General features: G+C 51.4%; 3 protein-coding genes across 3 annotated transcripts; all 3 read right to left on the bottom strand.

Annotated features, from left to right (window-relative positions):
* Positions 1–48: 48 nt before the first annotated feature.
* On the bottom strand, positions 49–1,938 carry J4E87_007303 (uncharacterized protein; the record flags this gene model as incomplete). The annotated part of the gene is made up of 3 exons (XM_049378899.1): positions 49–909; positions 1,046–1,827; positions 1,932–1,938. 3 exons carry the CDS (start codon positions 1,936–1,938, stop codon positions 49–51), a joined length of 1,650 nt encoding a protein of 549 aa, XP_049231561.1.
* A 7,785-nt stretch (positions 1,939–9,723) lies between these two features.
* On the bottom strand, positions 9,724–11,804 carry J4E87_007304 (uncharacterized protein; the record flags this gene model as incomplete). Its single annotated transcript, XM_049378900.1, has 3 exons — positions 9,724–10,821; positions 10,873–11,252; positions 11,309–11,804. 3 exons carry the CDS (start codon positions 11,802–11,804, stop codon positions 9,724–9,726), a joined length of 1,974 nt encoding a protein of 657 aa, XP_049231562.1.
* Positions 11,805–16,368: 4,564 nt separating this feature from the next.
* On the bottom strand, positions 16,369–16,762 carry FPR2 (Peptidyl-prolyl cis-trans isomerase fpr2; the record flags this gene model as incomplete). Its single annotated transcript, XM_049378901.1, has 2 exons — positions 16,369–16,421; positions 16,471–16,762. Coding segments are annotated over 2 exons (345 nt in total), but the record flags the coding sequence as incomplete, so codon positions are not given.
* Between the last annotated feature and the right edge of the window lie 423 nt (positions 16,763–17,185).

Here is a 17,185-nt window from a genome sequence, read left to right on the forward strand (position 1 = left end):
CGCGTGGGAAGAAGACAACCGGACACCCAACCCAAACCCAAAGAAACCTTACGCAACACCTTCACTATCCATTCCCTCTCCCCTTTCCTCCCCATCAATGTCCTCAACAACCATCGTAAACCTGTCTTCCTTGAGCTTCATTCCCGGCGCCATGACCTCCCCCTTCTCTCTCTTCTGTATCAGCGTTCCCAAGTCTCTGCCTGGAATCGCCCTCAGATCCTCACTACAGCTACGGCAAATCCGCAACTGACACCACGTACACGCCCACTTCCTATCTTTGTCGTTCTCATGGCACACCATGCAGCCCATGGGCTGGAATATATTGTTAGACCAGATGTTGTGGCAATGTCTTGTGTAGCAGGAGAGTTGTGCGGGCGTGATACGTGGAATGTAAGACACGGGCAAAGGGATTGGTCGGCGGGTTAGGGGCTCGAAGGGAGGCGGTGTGGGTGGCGTTGTGGGCTCTGTGCGCAAGCCGTCAACGGGTGATGTTGGAACGGAAGGTCCTGGGAAGGGGGAGAGGTTGTAATCTTGGAGGTCGGATGATGTTGGGCGGGATGATGGGGCACTTGTGGGTCGTTGGAAGCCCGGGGATGGTTCGGGTGGGTCTAGTGATGTGGTGCGCATGGGTAGTCGGGTCTCAGCTGGTGGAGTGGTGCTTTGAAGTGGTAATTCCGACATTGCGAGGTATTCTTCCTGCTCTGTTGACTTTTGCTGGGTCTCAGTGGTGGCAACAGCAGGTTCGAAGCTAAAAGGCCGCCTCTCATCTTTTGGTGGTGGCAGTGGGGAAACCGGAGAGATCTCAGCATCCTTCTTTGCTAGGACTGGCTTCAACGTCGGGGAAGGTGTCATCTCAGGCGTAATGGTGTGCAATTCCATCGTGGGGATTGGAGGAGCCGGCCTCATTGCCTACGAGATCTCAGTCAGCAAACAGTATTCTTCTTTTGGAACAGGATCCAGGTACCCTTGAGTTTGCGAACATTGCAACGCAGTACGACAACTATCGTACAAGTACTGGAGAGGGAAAGGGGAGGCAAATATATACCTTCAAGACATTGAAGCCTGTGCTGCTTTTGCCGCGGAAGTGAAGGGGCGATGCCGGGGCTTTGATACGAGGGTTTGAGGGAAGACCCGTGAAGACTTTCTTAGGTGGTGCAGGGACCCTGGTGTCTTGTTCTTCCTCCGGTGTCGGTGGGAGCTCTGCTTCCGTCTTTCGTAGCTTTTCGGCGGGCTGAGGTGCGGCAGCCTCGGGCATGTTTGCTTGACTGTCGACACTGCCTTTCCTTGAGACAGCATCTGATCGCTGGCTATCGACGCTCAAGGTTCTGGGCGCTGATGTGGGGGGCATTGGAGCGCCCTTCCTTCCTCGCGGTCCATTATTCAGTTCTGCCAGACTTTTGAACTTTTTGAGACCTTGGTCTGGTACTGCTTTGCGCCCAATAACCGATGATGTGGTTGTAGTAGACGTCTCCGTAGAGTCTCTGCTTTCGCCTTGGGAAAGAAGCGAATCGTTTCTCGCGAGATCCGTCGCTGGCCTTGACGATTGGCTTCCCGCATCAGACTGCTTAACCGACTTCCGCCTCTCGGACTTTGCAGGTGGTGGAGGTGGAAGATCTTTCTCCTCTATTGCTGAAGAAGGGAGAGACTCTGATCGTGCTGGGAATGCTGGGGTAGGGGGCACAGTCGCTGTTGAACCGTTGCTGATGGTAAGCTTGAGAGATGCTGGCTTAGATTCGCGAGATAGGCTACGTGACTCGATCCTCCTCCTTGGTCGAGGTGGGGAGCCTGGCACCGGACTCCTTGGGAGAACAGGTGCGTCTTGGTCATCTGTTCTCTGTTAGCACCATTCGCCCAGGTATATGATATCATGGCTTTGTCCATGCGGCTCTCTGAGCGACGACAAAGCAACGATGATGTATCACCACGCATACAGCACATTGGCATGCGGAATCGAGGTTGCAATATGACACACAGTCTGTACCAGCGAGCTCTTGATGAATAACCAAACACGGATGCAATCCATTATAATAGAATTTGTGTGATCTCTGCTTACCTCTCAACTGAAACTTTGCTTCCATTCTCATCGCAGCTGGAAGCGGTTCACGTGCGACGCTATCTGATCGTGACGGCGGCGCAGGAAGCTTTTTGTCCGCAGGTACGGGCGACCACGTTGAAGGAGATGCGTCGCCTCGGCCAAAAGAGTTGCCATAGTCGTTAAGTAGTGCGCTGACGATGTCTTGTCTGGATGCAGGCGCAGATAACATGCTTTGTTGAGCCATGACGTCGGCCATCGTAGGGTCGAGATATGGAATGTCGTGTATTAGTTCAAGTGAAGGTAGCGGTCAAGGAACGGTGTCGGATGTATGAAAAGTATTCGAGGAGACGTCGATAATGAATGTGTCTAAGGAGCGTGGTGGCAACAAAGAGAGTGACTATGCCGTGAAGCAAGATGAAGAGACAGGCCTGCCCGATTAATATCGACTTTGTCAATTAGTACAAGTCATGAGGGAATGAGAGGAGTGGAAGGGACACGCATAGCAAACCCTCGCGGCGAAGCTGGACGTCTCAGGTACAAGAAAGTGCATGGGACACGGCTGGCAGAAGACTGGTCGGGCCTTTCAAACGCATGAAGTGTTTGACATAAGAGCCAGGAAGAGGCTGGCCTGGCACAGCTGACGACCAAGGGCTGCGCGGATCATCCATGCAAGGATGGAGGGCGTTGGAGATGACAGGACAGTCCACAGCTCCACCGCGGCGCGGGAAACCAACGTTGTTCTGCTGAATTGGTCCACGGGGCATGCCGGCCGACCTGGCAATTCCTTACCACAGCCGGTCTTGACATGGACGCAATCAAGTCCATAGCGCAAATCAAGTGCATGTTATCGACGTTGTACAAAAGGTCCGACAACGGGAAGCTGAAGCACAACGTTGATGTGTAACGTCCCAGGCGACCGCTTTCTGTCAAATCACGGCACCCCGCAAGGCTGATCACCACGTGACCAGGGTCCGCCACGTTTCAGGCTTGTTCGGAGGAGATCGAGAAGACATGCCGAGCAGGTGATCAAACCCACAGCCGGACATGCGCTGACGTGTGACGTTCGCAGATCCACATATTGTCCTTGTCCGCCTTACATGGAGTCACCATATCCATCGCGCGCTATGCTGTAATTTCCTTCTCTTCGGAAACAAGTGCGTCGGCCGAAACGAAATGACAACAACGGGGACAGGGTATAGGCAAATCGTCAGCGGGAGCGGACCCAAAGGCGCGATCGTGACGGATAGATTACCTGGGTATGTGGCATCGGTGACCAAGAATCCCAGGCTCATGGGTTGCGCCATGGCCCTTCATATTACACCGACAGACTCACAGCCAATCACTAATCAAGCCCTCGATACTGGTATTCGTGAAACGAGTTCAAAAAACTGCTTTGTGCGTAGCTGACTTTTGATCATTCGATCACAGTCTGTGCAATGTTATTGGTGTACAGAAAAGACGCCTCACTCATGGCGAACTGTGTACACGTCCAAGTGTCTCGTCGTGCCTCGACAGGCCGGATCGCGGCAAAAGCCAACGTTATGGGCCAGAGGACCCCATGACTATCCCGCCAGGTTTGCAACAATCCAAGACGGCCAAAAAAGAATCCTCCCAAGCGCCGTCGCTAATGACCAGTCGATCCTGATATCAATAATAACTAAGGTAAAGTATTTACAAGTATAGAATGTATAGGGTATCGCTCCATCACTGGAAGAAGTAAAGTAAAAACATTAAGATCAAGCTTATCGTGGGTGTGATTGTGGTGGTGGTCGTCGTCGATGCAGCCCCTTTGAGTGGGGCGGCCGTGACGTTGACAAACGTCGAGCCGCATGCTATTGATATTTGCTGAGCGGCCGAGGTATAGGTTTTTGAAAGAGGTTGTGTTGCGTTGTTGCTGTACGTGGCAAATACACCCATTGCTTGTTGCAAACACGAGTTGCAGGTTGGCCTTGATCCGCCGGGAAGTTCTTGGCCAATGGGTAGGTAGTATGGGTAGGCATCTCCCGGTGATGACATGTTGCTGACGGCGTTCGCAAAGCAATAATTTCCCTCGTCATCATGCAAACAGCTTGCTTGGTAAGACGGTTGGTATGCAACGAGGCCATTGTAAGCCTGTAGCACCAGGGGATTGTCGGTGTCGTAATCGGCTTTGCATGCCATTTCCGATAGCAGCTCCACTGCGAAATTATCCAGGGTAGGTTTGCATTGTGCTGCGTTTACTCCACAGGTTGCATCGAGAGTCTGTGTGATGCGTAGTGTAGATTTGGAGGCGTCGAAGAAACCGCTTGACGTCTGCATGGTACTGATTAGCCACACTCTTCTCTCTCGTATTATTGAAGTACCATACCTGCAATAGCAAGGAGAATGGGTGGCAGTCGTTGAATGCCTGACTCTGACGTAGGCGATTAAGGAAGTTTGCGCATGAGTTTGTGAAATTATTTGATAGGCCAGTATCGAATGCCGTGGGGACTTTGAATCCGGTGCCAGAGCCATCAGAGTCTGTTGTAATGGCGCGTTCCGAAAGAGTTGCAGAGGGTGTGCGGGTAACATCGTCGTCGCGTTTTAGAGGAGGCATCAATCGCGACGCGGTGGGTGGTGGGCTGAGATCCAGGTATAACGCCGATCCTGTCCAGGCAAGGTCGTCTTCGACGAGCAGGGCCGGTCGATCACCATAGGCTTCCGTTGCGGATACGGGGGCAGCCTGGGAACTGCAGGATAGAGATATGACGAGCAGCAGAAGCAGCGCGCGAAACTGTCGGCCGATGCGTGGTGACACTCGAAGATATAAGGGAACACCGCGGCAGCGGTTTTCGTGTTGCCTCCTCCGCGTTGGCAGGGGAGCATGGTGCGACAGGATCGCTACCGACTCGCATTCGAAACATTGAGGACTCATCTCCAATAAACGGTACTATAGCAGTCGAGGATGCTATTATTAACCGCAGAATTTCCTCGGAATCCGGATACCCATGGCCGTACGTAGGTACCGTTGCTGTGACAAGGAGGTTTGCCGCCACTGTCAATGACTGCCTAGGTACTTCGTCCAACCTCAGATTCGGGTACCTTGCAGTGGTTCAGCAAGTGTCCGAGGGCTTTTTGCGGGCCGTCAGGGGTAGGGTAACGGTGGTGACTAGGAAAAGGCAAAGAGTGACGGCCAGCTGGGGGGACTTGCTTATCAATGTCGATCGCAGCCAGAAGAACGGCACGAACAGCCTTTCGTCGATTTATTTAGCAGCCAGAACGTGTCCAAGCATGAGGAGCGGCCGGCCCTTATGATGATTGCCATGCAAGCAGCGAATCCTTCAAGCCACCGGCGCCCATGCCTGGCCTGCTAGCAGCTAACAAGCCACGACGGCCCCGTGCAAGCAAAACTCGTTTCTTCGGCTGATGACTGGCACGCGATTCGGGTAATAGAAGCTTTCGACCGAATCACGGTCTGTGAGCGGAATGACTATGATAGGCTGGATATGCACTGGTTTGTACAATGCAATAAAACGCAGCCAAATCGAGCGACGTTCTGGCCAGAAAAAACGGGACGCGGTTGTCTCTGGCGGCGCGGTCCCCAACGCCTTCGCCAAAGCCTGCCCCCTGCGCGGCAACAAGGCTCACACTACAGCGCCAGAATGCAGCCGCTACAGGGCATGTCGCGAGGAGCAGCGCTGTCAACGTAACTTTCTGGCAAGCGTTGGAAGTTGCGTTGCCCCTCCATGGCGCGGATGATGATGTAGATTGTGTTGTCCTGTTGAACATGGAGGTGGACTCGTTGCGCAGTGCGTTAGTGCCGGAGGTATAGCCTGGAAGTCGCTGCAACTGTCTCGCCGTCACGGCACCCAACACTCTAAACAGTGTCGCCAAGCCAATAAGCCACTGCGAGCCACGCCCCTATCGGCTCCGTTCCTTAACATCTTTCGTGTCTCGGTCAGCTACAGAGCGTGAGTCGATGTTCACATTGGACCACACGCCCGCTCGCTGGCCTCATTCAGCGCGCGTGGCCGGTCGTCTTCTCACGTCCCGACGTTTGAGGGCAGGTGTGTAGGACTAGCGAAGAACTTGTCCGTTACCCAGCAACCTTCCTGTCCGGCGTCCTGTGCCTTTACCAAGACTGCTCAATATCGTCTTGTCAGCAAACCAACATCGATGGCTATGTTGGCAAACGGCGCACGTATATGATACCGAGAACAATCTGTTTGCACCCTACAAGTGACCCCGCCCCCCTATGCACTTACCTATTCCGTAGGCACACGCCGCATGGAGTGACTACCTGTTCCTTGCCGTTCTCGAACGTCAGCTTTCGGCCACTGTCAAGCGGCAGTGTTAGTGCTCACGTTCCGGCTCTCCACATTATCAAAGGCGTATATCACACCGCTGTGTGCAGTCGCCATCTTTCAACATGAAGACTTTTAAGCCGATACACATTTGGGTCTGAGTTGCACACGAGACCTAGCCAACGACTTGAATGCACGGCGATCGCATCGGAGATCATGCCAGAGTCTCGGAAAGGACGGTGTGTTAAGATCCAGAATCACCCCATGGCCAATCCATTGAGCCTAAACTACCTCGTCCATACCGAGCATGACATATACTGATCGTTCGGCATCTGCAGGTTACGGACGTACCGGAGGAACCGTTCGGATGATTCGCATATCTGAACTTGTAGAGACGGAAGAGGTTATTCTACATGCCTTGGGTACGAGTACTTGCCCACAACGTAGCTACAGTATGTCAGATTGAGGTACACTGATACTCTTGCGGATGCGCGCCATGTACCTGGAACACTAGCGAGCACATAGAGTGCGCAGAAAAGATCTCACGGCAGTCCGTGCATCTTCTCTCATCAGATGCAACATGTCACTATTACAACGAGTATATGATGAGAGGCGAATATTTGTACGAGCACGTATATATCATGCACTCAAGGACTCTCGCTACAGTCGGTAGTTCGAAGAGGATGCACCTCTCGTCACTATGGCCCACGGCCTTACTGTTCAACGAATGACACTAGAAAAGATCTGGATATCCAGCAAACTACCCACAGCACGACTGTACCTACACACATGCTTTGTAGTTATTACTAGATAGTCGAAGAATTACCTAGGAGCAGTCCTAACCCTTCCCGAATCTAGAGAGACTACTAGACTTTAGTGTAGAGTTTCCTAGACATAAGACCCGTGCACACCTGCACCAATCCCGGGAGATGTCCAGGCGCGTCTGTAAAGCTGGATAGCTCACAAACCGACTTCTCTGGGGGCGACAGTTAAACTTGTATCAGTGTTGACTTTGCCCGAGCTTATTCCTGTCCTTGCCGAGTCGGGTCAAACTTCCCAGGTAGTCGTGCTGCAGTAGTAACAACAACAGCCTAGCTAGAAAACATACGTTCAGGTGTAAAGCCACACGCTACCTCGCTATATGGGGGTCTTGTGCATTCAATGTGTGTCAATGGGATTGGAGATACTCACTCAAAGGTCATGACGTCAGGTTGTTGCTCCGCCTCGGCATCTGTGCAGTCGCGCCTTCCCCGACAACGCCCAAGCTGCCAACGGTCCGATACAGCAGGAAACACCGACATGCTTACTACTCAAACCTTGGAGAGCCGCTGACGAATTTTACGCAAACGAGGATGGCTGTCCCCTCTTCTGGTGGGGTCAAGGCGACTTGTTAGCACAATGAACTTCGTGCCCGACCGTGCCGGCCATCTTTACTACATCAACAGTACTCGCCGGGCTAGGACGCGCTCCTGTAGACATGGCGACACGATCTATCGTAAGTTGGTCTGAAACACAGCGGTCCGAGGGTGATTGACGATTGGTGACTGACCCGTGACGCAGCTGCTTATCGCAGCAATCGCCATCGTCGCGCCGTGGGTATACGACCGCTATCTCGCGTTCTCCACGATATTCGCAAACAGACCAGGGAACTTTGAAAATATCAACCACTTCAAGAGTCACGAAGTCAAGTTCCGCGATCGGCTTCGCAATTGCGAGGATGTACTGGTGGAAGAGGAGATGGGTATTGCGTTCTTGAGCTGCAATCCGGAGAGGGATCAGTGGAACACGGTAATGGTGCGTAGCCGCCCTTTGGATTTGCCCCTAAGAGCAAAAGAGTTTCAACGCGACGAGGGCTTACATATGCAGGGCGCCTTTGCGTCACCTTTGGATAAAAGAGATGGCACCGATAGCCCACATATCTGGATCTACGACTATTCAACGCCCAACATTCTGGACTCAGACGCTTTGAAGCCTCTCGTTCTGACTGACTATAACAACGCGGCGGATTTTCAGCCTCTGGGCATCGAATTTGATGCCGCGACTTCTACGCTATATGTCGTCAACCATTCCCGTACCTCTGGAAATCTCATCGAAGTGTTCCAAGTCTCCGTCCAGAATGCGGTAGCCAGATATTTGCAGACACTGAAACATCCGTTGATCCATACGCCGAATTCCATACACTCTCTAGGAGATGGGAAGCTACTAGTTACCAATGACCACTACATCGGCGCATTGGTCTCACCGTTCATATCACAGGTCGAAACATTTTCTGGCATTCCTGGAGGTAGTGTCGTCTATACTGATATCCACAACCTGCAGCACACCAAGACGTTGACGCACGTCCCCTTCGCCAACGGCATTGCCATGCTCAACTCGACGACTGTTGCCGTTGCCTCGTCTTCCAAAATGGGCGTAAACATCTACAGCTTCTACCCTGACACGATCAGTCTGTATTTCAGAAAATATATTCGTGCGCCTTCGACGGTCGACAACCTTTTTGTCGATTCTTCTGGCAAGCTTCTTTTGGCAGGCCACCCTTTTGCCCCAGCACTCACAGCTGTGAGCAAAGCGAGAGCAAATTGCAACATGCAAGGACTAGATGAGGAGAAAGGACCTTGCGAGTGTACGGCGCCTAGTTGGGTGGGAGAGTGGAGCGAAGAGGAAGGACTGAAGACCTTGTATAAGAATGACGGAGACGAATTCTGCAGCAGTACTACGCTCGCTCGCGACGTGGGCAGAGGCGTGAGTATCGTCACGGCGTTATATGATAGAGGTATATTGGTGGCGAAGGGATGAGGACGACGCGCAAAATTCAACCAATGTGGACGGAGCGAGGCACCGATGTGTCCACACATGCCGTGATGAACATGGATTCTTTGTGAAGGTTTGCAAGACCAAATGAATATCTTATTGCAACAAACGCGATGTTAATCGGAGTTACAAAGTGGTCTACAGCTTAAGCAGGTGGCCCTATCGCGCGTTGTATCTTGGGGGTAGAAGGACCCAGTATGGGTGGCTTTTGCGAGTTTTCATTGTCGCCAACTCCCTACTCAGGTACTCCTCAATATGTAGGAGGAGTACTCAAAATCACTGTGGCCAGGACCGTACTTTCAAGTCGTCGTCACAAGGATATCGCAAACGAAATTCCGACAAAGAATAGGGAGACGAGCAGCCGTTGAGTAGTTACTTTCTCAGTGCGGTTTCATCTTCAATGCTGTCTGTTCATGTCACCACCCGAGAGTGATGACGCCGTGCGAGTATGGACCAGTGCATGCATGTTGGTGTCACTCTAGGAATAGTGTCATAGCTCCATAGTCACATTTCAGCGCATCATGTATAAGATGAGGAGGGACGCTTCGAGCTACTATGTCTAATGATTGGCCTATATGATGTAGCTACGATAGGTTTGCCTGCAGTTCGCTTCCCTCAGGCCCGGCACAATCTTCCGTTTTGAGTCTGAACACCCTGTTCTCCGTCTTGAACCACCCACCTCTCACTTCCAACGGCAGTGGTCGCGTAGAAGACATCGGTCGGGTCCCACTTCTTCTTGATCTCGCTCAATCTTGGGTAATACCCACCGTAGAATGACTCTTGCCAGTCCGGTTCTCCAACGGTGGCTTCATTCAAATAAACACCACCACCTTCTGAAACGGGCGTAATATCGCGCCAAGGCTGTAGGATGTTCTCTTGGAGGTCCTTGTTTGCAAGACCGAGAGCTTCTGGTGTAGAGTGATCCATTTTCTTGTTCGAAGAGGTGATCAAGAACAAGGCACATTCGCGCCACGCTGGGTTGGCAGCATTGTTGGTGTTTGCGTACTCCTTGGGCGCCTTGTGGTAGCCAAGAAGATGTTTTCCAGAAGAGACATGTTCCTTGATTAGCGCAAAGGTCTGGTCGTACTTCTCTTGGAAGTTGCGTCGAGGAACGATGCGATTCGCTGACATTGAGTTGTCCAAGCCGATGGGGAATGAGTTACCACCCCAAGTCGCTTGATAGGCAGAGTAGAAGGTGGTATGAGCCACTCGCTTATGGGGGGTCGTAAGCGTGATATTGTTCTCTTCGAGGTAGTCGAAGAAAGGTTTGACGGTCTTGTCGTACGACTCCGCCGTATGGTTCGCAGCAAAAAGGAAGCGCATGTTGAGGAACGGCTTGGGCTCATTTCCCATGATGAAGAAGCTGTACATGCCTGACTCTGCCCAGTCAAGGAAGACATCAAAGAACTTCTTGGTGCCCTTCCAGAAGTCCTCAAGGCTGTTGTTCGCAGCATCGATTTGCCAGCCAGCAGTGACGACGTTGATCTTAGGATGTGCACGGATGATGACCGACACCACGACACCAAAGGTACCACCACCGCCGCCTCGGAGTGCCCAGAATAAGTCAGGATTGGAGTCTTCCGATACTGTGATGAAACGACCGGCGGCCGTTACGATCTGGAAGGCGACAACGTGATCGGCCGACATACCGTAAACACCAGCAAGAGGATTTTGCCCTCCGCCCGTGATCATACCACCAGCATATCCAACGCTCTAGTGAATGTGAGTTATTTTTATAAGAATGATAGACCAAGGAATGCTTACCCAGGAGATGGCACCAAGGACAGTGACACCATGCTTGTCCGCAGCTTCGTATACCTGCCTGACTCTAACCCCAGCGGCGAGCTTCAACGCCGGTCCTGAATAGCCTGGGCCTTCGTAGTTCGGGAGAAAGTCAATTTGTTCCATGTTATGCATCCACAAGCTCAATGCTCCAGCTCCAGTGGACTTTCCCAGGTAGCAATGACCAGTGTTCTTGATGACCAGGCGAAGATTAGTCGCCCTTGCGAAGTTGATGGCAAGCTGGATCTGCGCCACGTTGGTGACTTTGACCGCGTACTCGGGATATCCGCCAAGAGTACATGACTTGCCGTCAGTGTCGTTTTTGGGCATACAGGTCCTACCCTGAAAGATAGGCCACATGTCTAGAATCACGACGTCAGCAAATAGTCTGCATACGCTTACGGAAGTAATCGCATACTTGACGTCGGATCAGCCTCATGGAATAGCGGATTCGTAAAATTATTGGCGATATCCGTGCACTTTGCACTGTCTTTCTTGCCCCATTGTGTATCGTAGCACGGAGCAGCGATGGGCTTGGTCGGAATGAGTGCGCCGCCTAAAAGCACATTGAAAATGTCCCAGACGGTTTCCTGGGGCCACTCAGAGTCACCAGGAAACGTCTTGCAAGATGCAGAGGCTGCACGTCGTACACGCACATCACTAGCAGCGGTGCTGTCATCGAATGCGAAGTACTCGACATACTTCGAAACCCCCTCATCGGTCGTTAGACGCTCGATGACTGCGTCAGTCAATTGCAGTCTTTCGGATTCTTGAAGTGGTGCCCCTGCTGGTGAAGCGGCTGGAACGAAGGTAGCTGCAGGTTCGACATCAGGAAGAGGAGAAGATTGGCCAAGGATAGCCGCCGGGGAAATGAGCATGAGAAAGCACGTGGTTACCCGCTGCATAGACGCCATGGTGAAAGCCAAGAGGTGAATACGAGGTGGATGTAGGGAAGAAGCAGCAAAAGGATGCCTTCCCATTTTATCTTTTATCTTTAACCGTTCGGTAAATGTTCTTTCAGTTTCTCCCACGCGACTGAGCTCCATGATTCATGTGTGAGCGCTCTGGATGTTGCCACACACTGTGGAGTCAACCAGTGAGTGTCAAACGGGGACATAACAGCGAAGGGACGCAGGTAGATTACGCAGGGACTGCATATAGAAGCCGGGATAAATGGATGGGCCTGTGGGTAGAACGTGGTCTTGATCTGGACTGGGGTAGATTTGGCTCTGTCCATGCTCCAAATCGCAAAGGCTTGGAGCAGCCTCACGGCAGTTGCAAGCCAATAGAAACTTCCCAGCCCTTACACCGGCAGCAAGGAGCAGCAGGCAGCACAACATCTGCAAGCCGCTATAGAATGCCGATTGTACTACTTGAGCGAGCTGTGCATGCAGATCCAGTGGCATATTCGTCCGTTTAGAAACGGCATAGGTGGCTTGGCATAGGAAGGATAGATGCGTCTCTGGCGTGTTCACATGTGTGATTGCGGCGCGGTGCTTATTGCAAGAATTCTTGTCGCCACGCAGAATCCAGACCAAAGATTTGATTCCTACGAAAATGTAACTCTCGACATTACTATCGTAGCTAAGTAGCATCTAGTGGAACGTGGACTAAAAGGTTATGTGTAGAGTAAAACAAGCGTGAGATGGGTTGCACATAGAGTCGCAGGTGGCCGCCATTGAGAGGGGCGGCGGATGCATGGATGCCGCGGGCGCCAGAGCCTAGCGGCACGGTCGGCACGTTCAACAATCCCTTGCCATGTCGCATCTTCCCTTAACGGCCGCCCTTACTTCTCAACCGACGCGCCAAGCGCTTGGCAAAAGACCCTCGACCGCACACCTGCTTGTCCACGGACTCGTCACATCCTAAAATCCTACGATACTAGCCTATTGGTGGAAACAACGTCGTATATGACTGCCAAGGTTACCTAGGTACCATGCAGGTGGTTCAATGAAGCACTCCACTTACCGAGAGTCGCCACACATGTCCAGCACCACCGATGTACTCGTATATACAGTACTCCTATTCAGCCATTCAAGAAGGAAGAGGGGTACCAGATGACAAGAAGTGGATTGCTTAAGATCTGCATCTGCAGTGCTTAAGGTCAAATGCGGAATTTGACCTGCTGTTTGCGTAATTTTTGCGCATGAACATGATCCTTCCAAGTACTCCTACAAGGGTCGAAGGGACGGACCTTTGGGCCGTCTACGGCTCGGGGAATTCGGAAGACTACCTGAATTGCTCGAGTCAGGGGCGCCACACGGGATCAATGTAATTACTGGATACACATGCAGTACTCAAAGGAATGCGGCGTGGTGAACTCCATCACAGGTGTCAAGCCCACCAGCGTGGTTTGCGCCGAAGTTTAATTCATGTGAAAAGTAATGCAATTCGTATATCTAGGTAGTTGGAACGAACGTACCTCCTATCATACTTTCCCTGATCTTTTTCTGATCACCATAACATCATGGCGGGAACCGGACTTCAACCATTGAACATTTTCCTTATAGTTTTCCCTTTTGTTGTGTCTGCCACTATCGTGGCTATCAGGACATGGAAGAAGATCAAGGAGCGCCAGTTGGCTATTGGTATGGCACCGTTCCGCATGAGTCAAGTGAAGTAACTGCTAACCAAACCTATTTCAGAGGACGTACTTCTTATTATTGCTGAGTGCTTTTTGCTAGCCCTCACTGGAACACTATGGAAACGTAAGCGCTGATCCGGGTGACGGTTTTCTTTGACTGACATTTCCTAGTGGTTGTGGTCTCTTATGCTGGCTACCACCGAGAAGACATCCCCAAAGATGCTATGAATAAGGAACAAATTGCCCTCGTAAGTCCGACTACTCTCAAACAGTGGGGTAGCTACGTGTTGTACTAACAATCACGTTACCAGTGGCGCTACATTAACAACGCGACATACAACCAAATCCTTGGTCTCGTCAAAATCTCGTTCCTAATCACGTTGCTAAAGCTACGCTCAACGAATCGGCTCATTATCGCAAGCATATGGACTCTGATTGCCGTGAACATAGCCTTCATTTTCGCCGCCTTTCTTGCACACATCTTCCGATGCCAGCCCATCAACAAGTACTGGCAGGATGTTCCTGGTCATTGCCATAACAACACACAATACATCTTCGGTGTGATCGCCGTCACCATTGCCACGGATGTTCTTGTGGCATTGATTCCAGCATGGATACTCTACGATATCCGTATGCCTTCGAAGGTCAAATTAGAAGTCATTGTATTTCTCTCTCTCCCAATTGCAGTTACGGCAATCGGCTGCTATCGACTACATCGCTTCGTCCTCGTCTTCAGCTTGCCTAAAGGCACACTCGAGGACCCTTACAACGTGAGGAACGCACTTACAAGCGTTGAGGGTAATCTTGGTGTGATCGCTGCTTGCGGGCCCACTATCAAATGGATCTTGGTGAGTTACAACGGGTACCCCTGCACGTAATTATTGCTAATCTCTCCAACCAAAGGGTCGCTTTATACCCTATTTCGATACAGAGCGTTCCGAGGGAGCTTACATACCGAAAACGCCGAGATTGTCAACGCTTCCACAACTACAATCGCACGGCTATGTCAGAAGTCACGAAGACGTAGAGCTCCAACCCCATGGCATCGACGGCACATATCCGCGTGACGTCCGGAATCCATGTTGGAGAGCTGATAGCGATGCGGATAGTGAAAAGCAGTGTATTTCGGATCCAGCATGCAAAGATGGCAAAGACATCACGAGGACAACAGTGGTAGAATGGGAAAATTCGCCGTCGCGCTAAGTGAAGCATCGTCTTCCCAGTCGTTCATGACGAGGCAGATGACGTATAAGAGTAGTGACGTGTTGTTCAGCATGGGGGGCTATGTTTAAATTGCACATGATAGCTAAGCCTGATCTTATCCAAAATACCTTGACCTTCGGAATCACAGAGACTCCCAAGACACCTTGCCCTTTCCAGTCTCCTTCGAAACTTCAAGTCTCCACACCTATCACAATGAAACCTGAACTTTTCACTGCCGCTACCATGCGCGAGAAAGGAGCTATTATTCTTATATGACCACCTCTTCTATGCAGCTTGTTTCACTCCGTAGGATCAACAATGCGCAGTGAGACTCGCAAATCGGAGGCGGCGCATGTGATGGTCATTGGGAAAGAAGCTGAAACGGGAGCTGGCGTGGGCGCAGGCTCAAAACATTGGTCTTGTTCGTCCTTTACATGCAGTAAGTGAATGAAAGCGTACTTACATTGTTCGTTACTTCCTCCTTAGTCTCCTTGGTTGGCCAAAGACGACGGCTAGTGTTCTGTCGCTGGAGCGAAGGTCTTCTCTATTATGTCTAGGTGGAGCTTCCCGCTTACTGTTAAGCTTAATTAATCACCCCTACACGCTGGGCAACGTCGAAACTCTGAGAAGCAAGAGAAAGCAAAGTTTGCGAATCTGTGCGCTGTACCTTGTTAGTTGCAGAATGTGTCCCAAAGCACTTAACTACTGAATGCTGACTTTGTAGTCGTCGAACTACTGCTCGAGCACAGCTACAGCTACCTCAAAAGCTGTGTTGTCCTTGATGGAAGGCATGAGTCTACCAAGCGCTATCTGAGCAACCTAAGCCGCTCATCTAGTCCGCTAAGCGCATCTGCTTTCATCAGTTCGAATGAACAGATCCGCACCGGAGAGTATTGTTTTACAAATTGTGTCTTGTTCTGCTTTCTTTTTTGGCTTGGGTGGAAGAACGTCGCTGTCCTTCAGGAATGCGTCAAGCTCGTTCACTTTCTCGACTACGAGCGCCTTTGTCTTCGACCCTTTGTCATGACCTTCTTGCCTTTGACCCTTGGACGAGCGATGAGGCGGTCTTGCTGATTGAAACTACAATGGCGATCATGTGTTTGATCTCAGAGCGAACGTCTGGGTTTTTGACCTTGTCGAGAGGGCTTCAGTATGGAGGTGGGTGCGGCGAAGGGGATTTTAGCATAATGAACGATACCTTGGATTGGAGAAGGATGGCATCTTGCTCGTTCGTGTAGAAATATTAGTGTGGGGAATGCGTGCTGATTAGTGCACGCTGTCTGTCAAGTTGCAGTATGGTAGTAGCAGAATATACTTTGACGGGACTGATAGAACTAGAAAAACACGAACATTAGCTTGCAGAACGTCGACTAGAGCTACGGTAAGTGCGGAATCTCCAAAGGTGAAGATAAAAGCGGACACAATTGTGTTAATGTTCAACAATAGCATCCAATTGGAAACTAGAATTACGCAGATCTGGAAAATACAGGAAAGTCGTCGAGACGGCAGATTCGACGGATGGTGAACCAAGGAGCTGAAGATCTAATGGGTTGAAGGTCACGGTCAGGATTGACATGAGTCACATCATGTTGATTCTACTATAGCAGCAAGGCGCAGCCTGCCTACGGGACCTCGAGTTTATTCTCACGCGTACAATGCTATGTATGTGCAAATAGTCATCTCAGACCCTGTTACAACTCCTCTTTGTCAACGCCGTCAATGGAGACCAACTCGGACTCGAAGACTGTCATACGTCAGTCAATGTATTCGCCGTGTGTCCCAATAGCACTTACTCAAGACGCTGTTGGCGGGGATGGGGCCAGCACCCCGCGAGCCATAGGCCCACTCAGGCTGGATTGTGAGCTTCCTCTTTTCGCCGGGGCACATGTCTAGCAGGCCCTGGTCCCATCCCTTGATGACTTGACCGGTACCGACGGCGAAGGACAAGGGCTGGCCGCGGTTGTATGAGGCGTCGAATTCGCTGCCGTCGCTTTCGAGGGTGCCGCGGTAGTGGACGTTGACCTTGTCGCCGGCCTTGGTCTTGCGCACGCAGTTGGCTTCGGTGAGGACTTCGGTCTTGAGATGCTGTACAAGGCGTTAGCACGCCATGCATGCCGTATAGCTTCGCGGGGTGTTACTTGCCTCGTTGTTGACAATCTCGCCAGCGAGAGCGGCCGTAGCCAAGGCGAGGATGAGGGTGAGCTTCATGCTGACGTCTATGTATAGTGAATTTGCTTTTCGGACACTCCACGGATGTCTATGAAGCAACCTTGGAAGGCGACGTTGCAATGGCGGCGGGTGGAGTGTCTATGTGGGGATACATGTGGCGCCAAGCGGTAATGTGGCCCAAACCATATGCAGGGACCTTGGGGACGTCATTGGATGTCGCTAGCGTCATTTTACAGCATCGAAAAGACCACGGACCCAATACCTACTTCTCTGTCTTTCGCGCTCAAGCCCGAGGGGTCTTTTCGCGACGGACCTTTGGTTGTGTACATTGGAGGGGAG

Source organism: Alternaria ethzedia (assembly GCF_023757985.1).
Source record: "Alternaria ethzedia strain BMP 0044 chromosome Unknown scaffold_19, whole genome shotgun sequence".
Lineage (NCBI taxonomy): Eukaryota > Fungi > Ascomycota > Dothideomycetes > Pleosporales > Pleosporaceae > Alternaria > Alternaria ethzedia.